We start from the raw sequence: 19639 nt of genomic DNA, 5'->3' as shown, positions 1-19639 counted from the left end.
CTCTGAACAAAATAGAGGCCAAAGCCTAGGTCGTACATATCCAGTTTCACGTAAACGAGCATCCACCTGTTGAAACAGGACATGTGATGGTAGGCGCCGATTTGGAAATCGTTTGCGATACATCCTGATGGGTGTTTTGGTATGTCTCGCCGTAAACGAGATGCATGTCGGCAAGCTCGTTGGTGGTGTATGTCGCCATTGTCAGGCTCACAAAGGAGCACACGAATACGTACGAAACTAACTTGTGATGTACCGTTCACGACTACATCACTGAACACTCCACACAGGTGTCCACCCCGTACAGACAACACAGATGGTAAGCACTACGTACTTCCTAACGGTCACTTTAGCAATGTGCTCAATTTCACCACACGCCTCAGGATGAACGCCTTGCGACAACACGTGTAACTGACAGGCAGATCGCTAGTCGCGTACACTGACGCGTTGTTTGTACGTACGTATACCAGCGATAGCGGGCCGTGACAGGTAGCATCCCGCTGAGCGCCTCTAGCGGAGCTTTATGTACTACTACGTCTTCCGTCGTAGTATTTGGAGCCTATATCAGTACGTGCTGGTCGTTCTCTCACGTGTACGTACGTATTTTATTTCTACGTACAGCCTTCGATACTACTTGTGTACGTGTGTGTCATCATTGTACACCTCTTGCACATGTTGTCTGTGTCCCCTCTTCTCTGGGGAATCCCCTTCTGCAGCCTGCTTTTCGGACACTTCCTGGCGAAATGTTCTTCATGTGCTGTGACCTCCGTCATTTCCCTTTGTACCCCCATTCGATACCTGCGTTCCATGTCGGACATATTCCCGGGAATCCCTCACTTCTTGTGAGGAATCCCTGCCGCATTCATTTTCGACACGCAATTTGTGCATCATTCGCTAGCCCAGTTGTGTTTTCTTTTGGGGGGGGGGATATCGTGCCTCATCTTCTTTATGGGTACTATTTGTCGGCATATGGAGGTGTGAAGTTCATTTTCACACGATTTCGGCATCCTCTAGCTCTGACACGGTGCGTCATTCGACAAAATTCCATTTACAATTTCGTCGTCATTTCACTTGGCGATTCACCTCCTCCGCGTTGTAAACTGAATTTTGCACCACCCTGTATATGTATATAAAGTAAGCCTCGACTTTCTTCAGTTCTATGTCCTAAGTTTCGGTTCTTCGAATGTTGTTTAAAATGTTTCTGACATAATACACACGGAACTTCCTCACATTGCTCCTAGTGTAGTACAAAGATTCATAAGACTCAGAACTGTGATCTGAATAAGGAAAGTTAATAAAGAATTAAATATCAATAGTCGAAGCATAGTTACCAAATTGAAGAAGTTAAGTGAAAACAGTTCCTCATTCACTTGTAAAAGTCAGCAATAGATGAGGTTGTTTTCTTTTACATATTCAACTTATCCATAATTTTGTCTTTCTGCTTTTCTTTAATAAACAAAACGCATGACCAGGTATATTAACTTCAATTTTACGTGAAACTTTAGGATTCACAGAGAAATGTGTCGACCTAAAAACTACCATTGCAATACAAATGTTAATAGCTGTGTAATAAAATTCTGAAGACATATGTACATTATCTCAGATCCTACGTGAATCTCTATATTCAGTCCCAGCTATCTTCTGGGCATAATGACGGCTCTATTTGTTGAATAATTTCTGCGTTGATTCCGCTGCGAACCGTGGCGCGGAGCTATCTGTTCGGCCGGTGACTTCACTTTTTCGTCAAAGACCACTCGATCAGGTATGGCCCCAGCCTTCTTCTTCTAATAGTCTTGCCCCCCCCCCCATCTCCCTTCCCTTTACGTACTTGCCCCGCCCACTTCACACAGTGTTGATGATCGAATGACGCTCAGTCCGGCACGAACCTTGACGCTGAGAGGAACACTTAAAAAGCATAAATTCAAGACTGTGTTACACGACAGCAATTGCCAAATGTGGCAAGAGTGCGATGCCGGCGGCACACATGCAGGATGTCTAGAACAGCGTGAGCGAATGTATAAGTGTTGCAAACTACCTTTAAAAAGAACTCAGCTTCTATCACTATACAAATTTGAGATTTTATAGTAACTGTTTCATTTTTTTAACTTGCTTGTACCAGATGGGGAAAAGAGAGATCACATGTCATTTTTAACGCGTGACATTCGGAATGTGTGCAATTTCGTCAATCTATATACTTTAACACGCAGTTGTAAACGAACACCCAGATAACAATATCGAGCACCCAATAACAACTTTAAACTGCAGGTTCAGTCACAATTGTGACTATCAGTTCTATATTGCGAGTGAGCGCTCTTTATGCTGCTGGTTGTTTCAAACCTTTGTTTAAACCTCGATTGACAGAGTGAGATAAAGAAATGAAACTAACGACAAATTTGAGAGAATCGCGTAAGCGAGAATACAGTTTCATCATAAAGAATTCGAAATATAGTACGCGGTTAGGGAGGGCCATAGGGGTCAAACAAGGGGCAAGCTATTTATGTTTGGGTTACGCCACTGGCCTTAAAAGTAGATTGTCTTGACCTGCAATTTTCAAAGCAGCTAGATAACTGCTATTGCATTTGAACCAAATCAGTCAAGACAATAGAATGTTCTGGACTGACTTAAACTATCGCAAGAAATATTTGATGGAAACCCTTGGCGCGGTATAGAGATTTATGTTTCAAGTATTGCACGGACGCGAGAGACTGGGGAATGAAAAATTTCACGGAATTTGTTGCCAATCTCATGTGCTTTTTGCCTTAAAAGAAAATTTAAAAAAAAAACGTGTGCAAATAAAGGTATTTTACTCGTAACTATCTAAGGTTAAATTTTGAGCATAAATGAAAATAAGATCAAAGTTCTTTAAAGAAAACTTCATACATAGGAGCTTAACAAAACTTGATCTTTATCTGAAATTCCCGTAACAGATGTAACTTGTAACGCATAATCACAACAATGTGAATGCACTTGTGTTATCGAAAGAAACGTGATAATACCTAATTCCTAATATATGCACACATTGATAAAGGATATAGCCTACTCACAAGATTCTGTGAAGATGATAGATGATAGCGATGTAGAAAAATGTGATATTATTCACCACCAAGCTACGGATATTTTTGCAGTTGGAACTTGCTGCAGGGTTACACGTCATTTCCCTCTCCTTCTTCTAGGGCACGTATTTACACATTTCCTTACATTTTACCCATATGTACCCTGTTCCAACTATCTGTGGAGCAGGAGAACGAGAACAAGTCTCCGCGCAACTAGTGGCGCGAGATGCCTCCACCAATGAACAGTGAGAGGAACGTGATTGCTTAATGGAATGGGGAAGGCGACTGGAGGTACCCGCTTTCCCTGCTCCGCTCTAGTGCGCCTTGCCTACTCCTTCTCTGCCGCTATGTGCGACTTTGCTCCACAGTTAACTGGGACAGGGTATTAAATAGACTATTGTTTTAAAATATTTTGGTTGATATAAACATACGATTGGTGCGAATAAAATATTTTTAATTCTCTGAATTCGTCTATCGAAAGTTGACTTTTAACCATTGTTCGGGCCCCCTCACTCTGGTGGTTGAATGGCAGGTCAATAGGGAACCGCACTTCCTAGACCCCTCGCTGTGTGCACTTGAAGACGCCAAAGCAGGCAGGAGTTGACCCTCATAGTCACCGATTTTGATGATATTTTGGTACACAGCTTTGTTTTGCTCCAACACCGATAACTGTGAAAGGAGTTTGCTGAAATATAATTATTACGAATTATATTTGTTGAAAATGTCATTTTTGAGCAACATGCTCTTTTCAATTAAGTATATCTCGGGAACGAATGAAGATACAGAAGCGTTCTTGAGCTCGCTGTAAAGAGGAAAGACGGTTGTATAATATGCATGACCAAAAGTTGAAACTTAGTAAAATTTGAACACACTGTTCAAATGTTAACATTTCAAGTTTGAACAGCTAAAAACACCTCCGAATCGATTTTTTTCATTTTTGGATATTGTTAACTACCATCGTTCCTCTTCATACTGAGGAAGTTTTATCGAGGTGTTTTTTTATATAAGGGAGAACAATAAGATTGAAATTTGTCCTGCATCAGCAATGAACTGAGCTGCAGCATAGGGACTATGATGAGACATTTCATTTGTGTCACGCTAAAGGATATATATACTTACTGTTCAGGGACAGATGATATTCCAATTGAAAATCTGCTTCATTTTGAGCTGTTATTGCTAATTTATACGTTACTGTTTCCATATTTTTATCCGCGTTCGTGGGGACGAGATGTAGGCGTGTTGTAAAAACTTCGGTGTTAGCAAAAAAAAAATTAAAAAAATGAAGGGGTGAGCGCAACGCAATACGGCCCCAGGGGTTCCGGATTCTATTCTCGGCCTGTGCAAGGATGTTCTTTGTGAGGGCCCCTTCATCAATTTTACAATATCTTCACTCATCCTCATCTCTGCGATTAGTCAAAAGTGGCGAAAAAACGGAATAAGATAAACTAAATTAATCAATTTGTCAATTTATTCGTACATTTACAATCTACTATTAAATGGTAATGACAAAACTTAGTGGGTTGCATGTCATTTATAATTTATTGTGTTCTGTGATAAAGTCGTATTAAATAACGAATCAAGGAAGTCTATCTTCAGTAAAAGAAAATACCAGGAATTTGACTGGTAAAAGTCCCACATTGGAGGTATCGAGAATTAATTTTGTCCGTAGGATGGCAGCACTGTACTGAATGACCACGCAGAGGGGTAGAGTAATCTATCCATCAGTTTGTGCACAGCAGCTGTTTCCGTCACTTGTGTTGACGAGTGTCCTGCGACTTTTAAGAATGGAGAGAAATATCGAGCAAAGCATTTGTTTGAAATTTTGTGTTGCCAAATCGTGTGCTGAATCGTTGAAACATGCTTCAAAATGCCTTTGGTGATTCGTGTCTGTAGAAAACACAAGCGTATGCAGGGTATAGTAACGGACACTTCTGGGTTGTAACGACCCTATTGAAGAAACACTGAAGCAAGCCATCCATGTCTGACCACCAAGCGCCTTGTGACTAGACAACCCAACCAACAGTGCAATTCTGCGGCTTGTATACCAGTCACGGGTATACATCTCTGTAAATTGAGTAGTGATCCCAAAGAGAAATACGAGATGAAGATTGTCGATCGTAATGTCTCGTGTTCTCGACATGGAATAATACTTGGTCCACGTTACTTTCCATTATTTAATGTTGTTTGGGAACGTACCTGACGAACTGGGTTTATATTTTCAATCCTTGCATTACAGTAAATTCCATATTTTAAATTATATTAATGCTTTGAACGAAAATAATACCCAGAAAAACATCGAACACACGTGCACGTGAAAGCAAACACATAAAGCTAAGTTTTAACTTCCGAAGTGCATGTCCAAATAACAGTAAATGGAGAAGCACGATGTGCGAAACATGGGACTTTTCACAGAAAAAATGCGTCTATTTTTGACATATGTGGTTTCTATTAATAGACAATGAAACAATTATGAGAGAAATTATGATGCATTTTTGTCTTCAGGTGTTGAGGAAAGAAACAGACTGACTGGAAAAAAAGAAACATGGTGTTACTGATAGAGTGTTGGTTAGCGTACAGAGCTTTCACCAGTGAGATCTAGGTTCGATTCCCACCAAGGACAATTCTTTTTTATTCTTTTCTATTAGTGAAGAAGTATGTACTATTGTTTTCTAGGCATTTTGACTAAAGGATACACATCAAATTTGTTCGTTTAATCTGTATTTTCATTCATCTAATAAGTTCTCTATCACAAAGGGATATAGAGATTCTCTATCTAGGCGATAACATAACCCACAGCGCTACAGCCCTTGAAGGGCCTTGGCTTACCTACCGACTGCTGGTCTCCCTCCCACACTGTTCCGCCGTCACCTGTTATAGCGTGGAGGTCTCACGGGTGATCAGCCCGACGAACCCCCAGCCGTTATTGTAGGTCTTCTTGACCAGGTTACGCTCACTCACTCGGAGCTTCCCAATTTCCTCACGATGGTGGGTTGCCACCGGCCCTATACGTAGGCTGAATAAATTCCGACCAGAGCCGGATTCGAACCTACGCCGTCCCGCAGCGAACGATCTCAGGACGAGTGAACGCCTTAACCCGCTCGACTACGGAGGAGGACCTATCTAGGCGATATATATATCTTATATATGGTTCCGTTGCTATGATTCTCCAGCCCCTTCCACCCACTTGTCTTATTTATTTACTTTATTCATATCAACTCACGAAATACCATGAATCTAACGAAAACACGCAGATATAGTTAGAACAAGAAACACACCTCGCGTCGAAGGTTCCAGACTCGAGTTCTGGCTTTTTTGCGAGGTTGATTATTCCTGTGATTTCTTTGTCTAAGAAATATTCCTCATTATTGCCGTGATTAACATAGGAAGAGACCAAAGCGACTGAAATAACAAAAGTACAGAAAATGCAAGACACATCTGCCTAGGCATGTTATACCTTGGGAATTAGCAATCTGAAAATTAACTTGTGTTTCAGTCGGCTACTTGCGAACGAGTTTCGTGTTGTCTCGTTTGGAGTGTTGGATATCGTGTCGGACTAACATGTGAGCAACCCGAGTTCGAGCCCAGCGGAAGGAAGTTCTTTTTTTTGGTCTAATTTCTTCCAATCTTATTTATAAAACTGAGGTTTCTGCAAAACCTTTTGAATTGCATGCCACTTCGTATGTTGGTAATCTGAAAGCAGCAAAGATGAAAATTTGATGTTCCGAAGCGACGATGTATTTGCGTATGTGCTGAAAAAAACCAGTTATTAATTAGTGAAAAGCATGCAGCCACGTGATCATTGAGAACGCTTCCTAGTTGTCAGTGCTGATATGGCAGTAGCTACAGTCTGTCAACACACACCAACTTTCACGTTCGCCGTAAAATGATTACCTTTCCACGTTTAAAAATCATGAGTGCTTTCTAAAGCAATACTTTGATACTTGCGTTTGCATGTTCGAATCTAAAGTAATACCAAAATTTTTTCCCCAGCAAATGACATTGAAACCATTAATAACTGTTTGCAATGTGATATTGATATCATATATGGAAAGAATAAAAATGGAGAATTTGGCTTAAAACAACTTACAAATATATTAAATTATGTGGATACCTGATCTGAAACGTACGTCAGTCAGTCTGTTTCTTTCCTCAACACCTGAAGACGAAAATGCATCTTAATTTCTCTCATAATTGTTTCATTGTCTATTAATAGAAACCACATATGTCAAAAATAGACGCATTCTTTCTGTGAAAAGTCCCATGTTCGCACATCGTGCTTCTCCATTTACTGTTATTTGCACATTCACTTGGAAGTTAAAACTTAGCTTTGTGTGTTTGTTTTCACGTGCACGTGTGTTCGATGTTTTTCTGGGTATTATTTTCGTTCAAAGCATTAATATAATTGTAAAATAAGGAATTTACTGTAATGCAAGGATTGAAAATATAAACCCAGTTCGTCAGGTACGTTCCCAAACAACATTAAATAATGGAAAGTAACGTGGACCGAGTATTATTCCATGTCGAGAACACGAGACATTACGATCGACAATCTTCATCTCGTATTTCTCTTTAGCATCACTACTCAATTTACAGAGATGTGTACCCGTGACTGGTATACAAGCCGCAGAATTGCACTGTTGGTTGGGTTGTCTAGTCACAAGGCGCTTGGTGGTCAGACATTGATGGCTTGCTTCAGTGCTTCTTCAATAGGGTCGTTACAACCCAGAAGTGTCCGTGACTGTACAAGGCTTTCAAAGATGGCAGAGAATTTTTTGCTGATTTGCCACGTTCTAGTCGACGTTCAACGTCGACGACTGACGAAAACGTCGGTAAAATCAATGGTGCTTGAAAACCGGCGTGTGAGTGTGAGAGAGGTGGCTCGTGAGTTTGGCATATCACACATGTCCGTTCACAACATTTTGACTGATGTGTTAGGCATGAAACGCGTAGCCGCACGACGACTTGTTCGGAAGGAGCTGAATTTCTTGCAAAAAGCTCATCATCACAGGGATGTTGATGAAGACATGATTTCGCGAGCCTCTAGTGACTCAACCTTCATGAAAGGCATCATAACTGGTTATGAGACATGGGTGTATGAGTATGATATTCAAACAGGTCAACAATCTTCGGAATGGCGCTTTGAAAATGAACCGAAACCCAAAAAAACACGCCAAAGTCAGCGGGACAAACTGTGAATAATGAGTTTTATGTGACCGTTATGAGACGTCTGCGTGAGAATGTTCGCCGGAAAAGACCAGAGTTATGGAAAAATAATTCCTGCATTTTGCACCACGATTATGCGTCGTCGCACACGTCGACTTTTGTTCGCGAGTTTTTGGCTAGAAACTCAACACATGTCCTCGCCCAAGTCCCATATTCTCCAGATATGGCTCCGTGTGATTTTTTCTCTTTCCGCGACTCAATTTATCTCTTCGTGGAAGGCGTTTTGAATCAATTGAATCCATTAAAGCAAATTCGCAGAAGGAACTAAGGGCGATACCGTCTTCTGCGTTTGAAAAGTGTTTTGAAGACTGGGTTAAGCGTTGGCATATGTGTGTTGCATTTGATGGGGCCTATTTTGAAGGCGACAAAATATGTAAATCTTCATGATTAACCACGTATTCTGCGTGTTATTCACAAATTCCGGGTACTTCTTGTACATACGTAGTATAATAGTATAAACTGCCTCACCAAACTATAATCACGTCATGTTTAGGTCGAATATTGTTTGCTTACTATTGATAAAGAAGAATAACGTTAACGGCTCACTGATAACTAGAAATATGTAGCGTAGGTTCATTGAGGTCGCAGCTATGCTCATCAGTAGGACATAGCATTTGATGATTTTTGCATCTTTTATAGAAAAAGGTTGAGCGTTTGCTGGAATATGTAAAATCTTATATCATGAAATAATTAATCAAAAAGGCTTTTTTTAGCATTTATTTTTATGTTTTGTTATTTGCGAGTGAAAGGTATTTGTTTTGGAAATTTTCAGATCATTTTGAGCATTTTTAACTGTTTTTTTGGAAGGCAATGGAATTTTTGTTATATTTTGAGATTTTATTTCTTACTGAATATTTCTGCTTGTTAGGACTTTCCCACACATAAAGAAACATTTCCGGGAAAGAAAGTAGATTTATAGCAATTGCTCCTATCCAGTTTTGTCAGGCAATTTTTTTCTGTTGTTTACTGTGAATTAAATGCAGGCGACATTACTTGCTTTCAATATACTCCAAAGATTGACTGATTGAATGGTTTGGTGTATTTTATATTTTACTTCGCTTTTCTGCAATTTTTGGCTAATTTCGAATATGAGGATGAGTGATGATATGATGCAAGTGATGAAGGGACACTCGCAAATAACACCCATGCCCAGTCCTGGATTCGAACCGGGACCAATATCGAACAATGGTTTCAGTGGAAATAGAGAACTCCATGTTCAAGTTTTACTAGCAGATAATAGACAATCGTTATTATTTGAAAATGTTCGCCAAATGTTTTTTTGTTTATTTAAAATGAAATTGATTGTATTTTCTGATAATGTGTTTAAATTGCACATGTTTGCCAGTCCTGCTTTTATTGCCCACGCAATTGTTATTTTGTTTCTTATCCAAATTCACAAATATCATGTAGAAGAGTGCCCAACAATAGAAGTACACGTATTCTGCAACGTAACGAGACCTTAAACTCAGATTGTTCAAGAGTTGCAAATACCGTTTGCCTGATGCTGTTAAATGCGTTAACCAGCCGATGCAGCTTCTTATCCCCGTTGTGGAGTACGCGGCAATTACTTAACCCTTAAAATCCTGAAGCAGATTTTCTCTGTGTGTAGGCCCCATCACGGGGCCTGCTTTCAATGGGAAATTTTAAAATCCCCAAAGTTTAAAATAAATAATTACATCTAATGCTAGAGTTAGAAATTTTAGCTCGTTTTGTACAATATAGATTATTTGGCTACAAGCGTATGGTCGAATCAAAAATAGTTCGGTATTCATGTCGAAAGTTGTTCCTAGAGCTGTTACTGGTTAACTCAGGGAAGCATTATTAATGACAACTCTGCTTCAATAACTAGCAAAAGTTCTGCAAAATCATTGGGATAACCGGCGATGACAAAGGAACATAATTAAAATATTGCATTTTAAATATTTTAGAGAAGAAGTTAAAAAATATGTTAGAATATTCGCAAGTAAACCAAGCGACAGCACAAGACAGCTAGAAATAAGTAAGAGATTCGCTAATTTTTAGCGCATCGAAATGAGAGCCCGGTAGTACTCCCCGCGCCGAACCCTCCCGCCAAGTTTCCTATTGAGTGTAACGGTGTTACATGACCCTGGTCAGCGCATAATTATGCGAATCTCTTGACGTTGCCAACCTCCAGATAAGAAAAGGTGCTGTTTAATCTGTAAAATTATGGTAAATGCTGACAAATTGTGCCAGGATCTATAATTATAATAATGGATTATTACTCTTATTGATAATTAGTAAAAGTAGTTTATTATTATAAATCTTTTCGGCCGAGATGACTTCAACATTGAACTAGAGAAAATTTGAGATCATTCGTAGACTACAAAGCGAAGGATTTCTTTTATTTTCGCCCCTCAACTTTCTAACGATTTCTTGCCATGAGTTGTACCTCGCTAGGTAAACTGGGGAGAATAAAATAATATGTGAAGAAAAGAGGGTGTGATTCGACAGGAAATAAGATATGGTTATAATTTTATTTATAATTTCTCAAATGATCGTCTTTTCAAGTGAATTGCTCTCTCCTAGAGAAACAAATATTGTTTAAGCTTGGCATCGCTGGTCCCTTCTATATGTTCTGTAGCTTTCGGCTGTTCTCGCAGACCCTATGATAAGAAAGACGAGAGAATTTCTCCCGCCCTTTCCGCCCCTATATTTACAACCATGGCAGGGATTCTCTGGCGTCATCTCAAAATTAAACTTCTTCCGAGTTTTCCAGCACTGTGAAGCATGCAACGATCTTATTGAAAAGAGGAAAATACATATTGAGTAATGAGTGATATGAAATATTTATTTCATTATTAAAATTAACATGGAAGCTTGACTGGAGATTACGAAGTATCGAGTAAGCCCAGTTCGAAAGTCTGGATGTTCTTGTTTCTCTTTCTCGCAACAATTGGCGCTTGCGTTTGAATGCGATAAATGAGATGTTTTCAATTCAGTTTCAAACACGGAGAGAAAGAAAAAAAAATAGAATTGTTGCTTTTTCGTATTTCTCAATTTAAGAGTGCGGTCTCCAAAGTATTTTTCCCCTAGTTTAAAATATTTAGTGTAATTAGCAGTACTATTAAAGTTATTAACACTATATAAACTGACTGACAATTTACAGAAGCCAAAATCAATATCAACAAGAAAATATAATATAATAAGTTGCTGTGCTGTAGCCTATATGTTTACTTCGTAATCCATACATATCAATTTGTTATATTTAATTACACATTGAAAATCAGATTTCATAATTCTCATCGTGTGGAATAGCATAATTTGCCTTTGTAGTCGTAAGGCCTATGGTACTGCAGTCAGCTTTTACATTAAATAGTCAATGACCTTGGCGTTGGCTGAACACCAGGGATCCCGGGTTTGAATCATGGGTGTTCTTTTTAGTGTCTCTTCATAAATTTCATCATCCTCATCTCCCCGATTAGCCAAAAGTGGCAGAATGGCGAGGGAAAATAAACTAAATCAACCAATCAAGCAACCCATACATATTCTGCAGGTGAGGACGTATCAAATCTTTAACTTTTTCCATATTCTGTTCATTATTATTTATAGGTTTCGACGCTGCTCTATTTGCCTTTTTTCGTGTGGTTATTGTTTTGATACAGGACTTCCTATGATTTTAAAAATGCTTTATATGTTTCATAGTCTTCGTCACTATAGTGCTCAGGGTGATCACCCAACTATCCTGCCTACCATTGCAAATTACGTTACAATGCTCTATTTAAATTGCCAATGTTCCAAATAATGCAGCCGCCAGGTTCAGTACTCGAATACAAACCAAATACTTCATCTATGTCATATTTATTACTGCCCAACTGTCTAGTAGATATGGGTCCTAAATCAATCGGATGTAAAGAATCAGTAATTGGTTCACTTATTGGATTGTGAATACTAGAATATGGCATCATTGGATAGTCAAACATGTTGTGAGTGACAACCGACACAGTTCCGTAATCCAAACATTATTTTGCTCGGTGACATACTTAAGTTCATTACCCAGTTCGGCTATGCATCAATGATTGGTTGGTTTTCACAATTCTGTCGTTCTTAACATCCACGGTTATCCTGATTTCAACTTTTGAAATGTTCGTCTAGATAATTCTAAATAATATTCAAGTCAATTTTAGGTTTGGGCATTTTTGAATTGTCATACGTGAGAACACTGAACACACCATCATGTTTCTCGTCAACTTCCTGCCCATTCATGTATATCACAAGACCAATTTTCCATTTGAGAGAAAACGGTTGACTCCAAGATTGCAGCTTTCATCAAACGCTATCTTGGTAACATGTCCTGAACTGTTTTTAACCTCATCCACATCATAGGTTGGGGCAGTGGACAGGTGCGTGTGAGCCCATTTATTATTTATGAGGATTGTTCAACAGTTTTGGACCACCCTATATATAATCATATTCCTACACAGGTTGTATGGTAAATACTGTGTTATATAGTAGTACCATGTAATCATTTCAGATCTACAGCTTATCTGAAATTGCATTCATCGCTAGTGCCTGATCCTATCGTTACTGAAAGTGTAGTGTAACAACTTCTTAATAAGATTTATGTTTGTAATGAAGAGGTCTCGGGTTCAATACAAGGTGGAGATACACAGTACATTTTCAACTGCAGGCTCAGTCACCTTTAGCCTTTCTGTGCATAACATTGACTTTAAAACAAAGTCAAACAAATGAGTGTTATATGTAAGTATGTATATATTAACTCAGTATCAAAAGGTAGTGTTATTTGAAAGTTCTCTTATTATTTCCTCTCACAGTTATACGTTGGTATTATATCATACATGGTATACCTACATTCAGGTTTCACATACATTTTTGTAGACTACTTTGCGGCAAGTATTCAATTATATATAATTTATGGCTACCTTCTTCTTTGTATGTTTATGTATATATGACCGTTGTTAAATAATATTTTTTTGGAAATTTAACTAACGATTGATTTGAACTTGCATCTTTTCCAGATTTCGAGTTTTCTGTCATTGGCTGTGCAACCATAGCTATTTTGGAAACATCATTTTGGTGTGCATCATGATATCATCCGCTATGTTAGCTGCTGAAGATCCACTTAATGCCAAATCGTATAGAAATCAGGTACATATACGATGTGTCTCATTGACGTGCTATGTAGTCGATAGTGTAAAATTAAGTTTAATTTAATGATTTGGAAGTAGTTTATTTATTTATTTTGTTCATTGTTTTCGATGGCGAAGTTAAGGCACAAGACTTTTCATCCACTTAACCATATCTAATTGATATTTTACAAATTCATTACAATAGCTAATTGTTTGTGAAATATATAAAAACTAAAAAAACATTAAAATACAAAAGAAAGGAAAACACAGGGAAAAAATAACATACACTGTAAAAAAAGTGATAAATATACGTAAAAACATACACACACACATACAAAATAAAATAACTCAATATACAGAAGAGCAAATTAGTTTTTTGCAACAAAAGTTTGCAAATAAGATTTCGTTTTATTGATTGATTGATTTATTGTTTAAGGTCCACTTAATGCACAGGAAGGATAATCGGTACTGGACCTACATTTTAAAGTGGGATCCGAACCACTGTGCCACGTGCCTCCACCGGGTATCGAACCCGTTTTATTGTATTTTCTTGTTTTCAGTATTGGTAAGTTAGCTACAGAAGGTGATTTCCTCATTTTGATTCAAATTGGCAGAGACAAGAAGAATTTCTTACATCGTTTTTCAGGTTGTTCCGTGAAGAAAACGTTCTTTTATGGAAGGCGATTATCAGATCTGTATAATATCGGTTTCGCAATGTGAATTGACAATGACAATGAATTCTACAAACATATTCAAAGAGCTTCAAAACAAGACCAATCTTGTATTCATAGGACTACCCAATTCTAAGAAAAGGTTTTTTCGCAAAATTGATAAGAACGTTCTTTTCTCAAATTTTAAAACTCTGTAAATTAATAATTGTATTTAGAACCTTTCTGTCTGCATGGTAATAAATTTTTAACACGATCGGACAACCAGTTTCTTATAGTATATAAATTCAAAGAGAGCTATCGTTTGCAAAACTGAAAGAACCCGGCACTTTCTTTTCTTCATACGACGATAAAGAAATAGAAGGCATGCTGAACAAAGAATTGGTTAGCATAGGTTAACGCAGAATTAAATCAGCTAAATTTTGATGTAACTCGTTTTTATGTAGATCTACTGGTTAATTTTTAATTAGAGTCCAAATTCAAGTATCTATAATTTCCACCACTGTACAGGGTAACCTTATAGTAAAGCACCCAAAAATCAACTTCGCTTCCTCGTAGTACCGTATCAATCCCTAAGATTGTATATTTATTTTTATTAAAGTCTCTCTGAACGCTTCACGTTGACCAGGGCATTCACTTGTTTTTCTCAGTTGTCTCAACCTCTGAGGCATGTTTACAATGCATTGTGTTGTGCCATGCAAACCTCCTGAGCATTCAGGAAACAGGTAATACTTCTGGTTATAGAGTCAGCGGTTTTGCATGTTAGCAATTAAATAACACGATTCGGCATAGAGGAGGAGCTCGATGGCCTAGTAATATAGAGGTGAGACAAGCTGAGAGGGGACTGACTTTTGGGATTGAGTTGAGAGAGAGAAGGTGGTCAGCAAGGCAGTAGGTCAGAAGTGGAACGACGCTCTGGTCGACGAATTGGAGAAGCTTACAGAGGACTTCGCTTATTTGATTCAGCTAAAGACTTCAGATAGACAGGTAATTATCCTACACCCAGCCATGATTCAGGTTCAACGGTTCATAAAACCCAACGAGTGACCATTGTCTTTTCTGTAGTCTAGTTCCTTAGTGTGATTTTGTACCTTTCGCATTGCCAAGCGTTAACTCGTCATGCCAATGACGAGTGGTCTCATCAAGAGGATGAATGATGAGTAGTCAGAAACACCCATCGATTAATTGGTTAACAGTTTAGGTATTCATAAGATCCCACGAACTTTAAGGTTCGTTACGGTACTCCCTGTAAGTGTTTCTTGCAGGCTAATAAGGCTCTGGCGTGTGGATCTATGCCTCCTACAGTCCTCTGTAAATTTCGTCTGATTAATCAATACACATGCTAAGTGTCTCCTTTACAGCCTAAGCTTTATGCTTCAATCAATGGAATTTAGGCCTCAGGGACATATAGTGATTGTAGTAAAAATAAGCCTCGTTTAATATAACAGCTACAAATAACCCCTGGTATTAAATCAATCACTCGAGAAATCCAGTTATACTTGCATAGTACCCTGAAAAAAGGGCTATAAGGCTAAATAATTCTTCTAGCATAGTAAGAAAAGTTTGGCAGGTGGACCTAAGAACAACGTAGTCGTCTGCTAGCTTCGTCTTGTCCTGTAATTTGTCATTATTTGTTAATTTATTATATTTAAAGGGGAAAAGAAGACAATATTAATAAACGTCTAGTTATAGACCCCTTGGTCTATAACTAGACGTTATTTCAGTTCCCGTAGTCACATAATATTTTTAGTTACAGTAAAGGTTTGGCCTCGTATAAGTGCAAAGTGTCCTAATGTTAAACAATCCGTATAGTTTATCTAGTAAGCGATAGCTATAAACACAATAACAGCGTAACATGCTTAAAAAATAGGCAAATATTGATATTCTTGTGGAACATAATAAGTCTGAAATGTAGTTTAAAATACTCTGACAGGCGGTTGTGGGTTATCTGAGATAGAATTTTTCAAGCCTTCACTCCTGCATAAATAGGCTTAAGGAATCACTAAGCCTCAATAAAATGGATACAATGGGGTAAATACACTTGGAGAGTGGTGCGGACCACATCTCCAAATATGAAATAATACCTCAATAGGAACCTTACCTCATATATTTAGGAAACTTTACCTGCTCTAACAGTAAGAAAATACACAGTAAACACTAAAGTTAACAATCTTTCTTACGTAGCAGCCATAACTTGACCTAAAGAAATATAGATATACAAAACAAAAAAAAACATAGTGTCCTGTAATTTGTCATTATTTGTTAATTTATTATATTTAAAGGGGAAAAGGAGACAATATTAATAAACGTCTAGTTATAGACCCCTTGGTCTATAACTAGACGTTATTTCAGTTCCCGTAGTCACATAATATTTTTAGTTACAGTAAAGGTTTGGCCTCGTATAAGTGCAAAGTGTCCTAATGTTAAACAATCCGTTAACACCTAACAACAACAACATACAACTACAATAAATAATAATAATAATAGTAATAATAAAAATATTGCTTGTCTCTTAGCTTTTATCTTGAAGTACTTTTTCTTTAGTGATTAGAGAAATTATTTAAATAAAAAACAAAACTCTAAGTTAAAAGTTAGTAAATATAAGCTACAAAACGCAATAAATAGAAAAATTGCGTTTTCTGGGTAAAAGATGCGTGAGAAATTGTGAAATATTGGTCATAATGACAAAATCTGGTTAATTTTATATACGAAATACTCATTAAGAATCATCCTGTAGCTTATAAACAATAATGAAAGGGTCCGTGGTTCGAAACCCCGTAATAGAAGCATATATAGCATCGATAACCCTTTGAACTATAAATGCCTTGTTCCTAGTTCAAACAAATACCGTACGCTTTAGGTCGAATAGCCTGTAGCTACATTCCGAGTAGGAAAAACCTCTAAGTTACCTCCACAAAACAAAATTGAAATCTCAAGAGATCAATAGAAACGTGTTAAAATATTGCTGGCACGTGAAATCCATCACAAATTATTATCCCAATCACTTCTGGTAAGTGGCCGCAGGGGAAACAATCAATGGATCCTTTCTACCCCTTAGGCCGGGTGGTGGGGGGAAATATTCTCCTTTTCTGGTGTGAATTCGTACAAAAGGGGTTTCTGCGGTCAACGCATTCTTGCCTTATTAAAAGTAATTTTTATTAGTAACATGCATTCTGCCCACATAATTTGTTTTTATATGCGAGAAATCGCCTGTGTATAATAATAATTTCTTCGCCTTTAAAGCGCACATAACAAGAAATACTGTGTTATAATAGCTTCTAACCCCAGGTCCCTTCGTAACCAGGTGAATCCAGTTAAATCCAAAAAAAATATGACTCACCAACGAAGCAAAATGGCGTCTCATGACGTCATCGGCGACTGCAAACCTCGCATGACGTCATCAATTGCCTTAGAATAGCCAAAACGTCTCCTCGTTAGTTAATATTGCTCCCTAATTGAAAACCCATTAACTTCAAGTTCCCACGACTGCCTGAATCAGCCGTGACTCATCCTAGCTTATATAAAATGCATAAATTGCCTCAGAATAGGCCGAAAACGGGTTCCATAATAGTATTTATTGTACACTAAATGACATCCATTAAGACCACGCTCCCACGACTGCATGAATCATCCGTGACCCATCCCAGCTGTAACACATATAAGAAAAGCATAAATTGGGTTAGAATAGGGAGAAAACGGACTCCATAATAGTATCTATTGTACACTAATTGAAAACCATTAAGTCCAAGTAACGCCACTGCATGAATCATCCGTGACTTATCCCCGGCTGTAACACGTATGTAAAGTACAACAATTGCGTTAGATTAGGGTGAAAACGGGATACACTAATGAAAAATCAATAAATCTAAGGTCCCTCGACGGCATGATTCATCCATGACTCATCTACCTCCCCCTCTCCCTATACTCTCCTCTTAATTAACAATAGCGTCACCCAACGATACTTAATAAAAATCAATAAAAACCCATCAATCTTAATTAAAAATACAGAAAATCAATTAAAAACTACTGTATCTAATTCCCCATCTACTAAGGTTGACACACAATTTACAGTGTTACCGATTCTGATGAAGTTGCAAGAAAAAATGTGAACAATGAACGCGATACAAATCTGCAAACAGAGCCGAACAACGCTGATGTTTGGGCACAACAGTTCTCCACCGAGGTAACTGTACAACCGAAAAAAAAGGAATCGCCGAAGAACAATTGCTGGAGAAAATAATGAAATTGCGGTATTAGCTGCAGTAGCTCATAACCCTCACGTTAGAACTCGACAAATAAGTCGTGAATCGGGAATTTCGCAGACTACTGTGTGCCAAATACTGAAGCGTAGAAAATATCATCCGTTTCATGTTTCGTTGCATCAAATACTTAATGGCGATGATTTTCAGAACCGAGTGACATTCTGTCAATGGGCGCTTCAGCAAATACAAGGAGACCCCAATTTCTTCACTCGAGTATTGTTCTCTTACGAGTCGACTTTTACAAACCACGGTACGAGTAATCGACACAACTTTCATTATTGGAGTGTCGAAAACCCGCATTGGTTCGTTGAACATCAGTGACCTTGGAATGTAAATGTTTGGTGTGGAATAATTGGCGATAAAATTATTGGTCCATATTTTATCGATGGGAACTTAAATGGTAAGAAATATCGAAACTTCTTGCAGAACGAACTTCCAGCATTGCTTGCAGACCTTCCCTTAGACGTGCGACAAATAATGTGGATAAACGACCGCCATGTTAGGCAGATTTCAGTTGTATATTGGCATTTATCTTATTCGTATACTTTCAAGTTAAGAACTTGGATTAAATTATTCATACTTAATTGTTTTCATAATTCATTTATATATTTACGTTTTATCTTATAATATTATTCGCGTATTTTTGCAACATTCATTCAGAATTTATAGGCTAATGATTATCCCAAATAATATATGCAACGTTTTCATTGTTTTTCAAGCACAAGTTAAATACATTTCTTCTTAATATCGATTTTTGTTCAACAATGTACAAGAATGTACAAGATTGAAGTAATTTGTCTTCGTTGTAAACTAAATCTTTATTTAATCATTTTTTTTATGTGCAAGGGCATATATGATTTATTTGATAAAATCACTTTAGTTATTTCTATATAGTTTAATATTGTAATATTATAGCAAAGTATTTCTACCTCGTTTTCAATAAAATATCGTTTTCCTATTGGCTGTTTATGTTAGGAGTGGGGGAACCACGCTTCGTGTTCTTGGCGATGTAAAAACTTCCACGTTGGCATTTTTAATTGTTGCCAACCTGAACTTTAGCTTACTATCGCTAATTAACATTGATGTGTTATATAAATTATCAGTTTTTCTTGTGTTATTTTATGTTATGAGTTTGTATTGTAAGTTAGAACAATCTGTTATGCTGCGCCTCGCGCTTGAGGTAGGAGTTGAGGTCTTGCTATTAACTGTGAAGGCGGTGCGCGGACTCTCGTGTTAAATAAATTGCTTATCACTGCCTGCGAGCGTGCATGACCCAACAAATTATAACTTTTAACTTGTGCGAATCAGTATGTACGCGCGCGATTCGT

General features: G+C 37.8%; 1 protein-coding gene across 5 annotated transcripts in view; it reads left to right on the top strand.

Annotated features, from left to right (window-relative positions):
- Positions 1 to 19639, top strand: part of Ca-alpha1D (Ca[2+]-channel protein alpha[[1]] subunit D) — a 1588055-nt gene that overhangs the window by 719193 nt on the left and 849223 nt on the right. For all 5 annotated transcript variants that reach the window (XM_083117527.1, XM_083117525.1, XM_083117526.1 and 2 more), the window contains exon 20: positions 13271 to 13400. In XM_083117527.1, the coding sequence (XP_082973653.1) occupies positions 13271 to 13400 (130 nt within the window). The remainder of the gene's footprint in view (positions 1 to 13270; positions 13401 to 19639) is intronic.

The sequence above is a fragment of the Lepisma saccharinum genome, chromosome 2 (assembly GCF_977018435.1).
Source record: "Lepisma saccharinum chromosome 2, izLepSacc3.1, whole genome shotgun sequence".
Classification (NCBI taxonomy): Eukaryota; Metazoa; Arthropoda; class Insecta; order Zygentoma; family Lepismatidae; genus Lepisma; species Lepisma saccharinum.
Note: the sequence above shows the minus strand (reverse complement) of the source record. Positions and strands in the feature narration are given on the sequence as shown.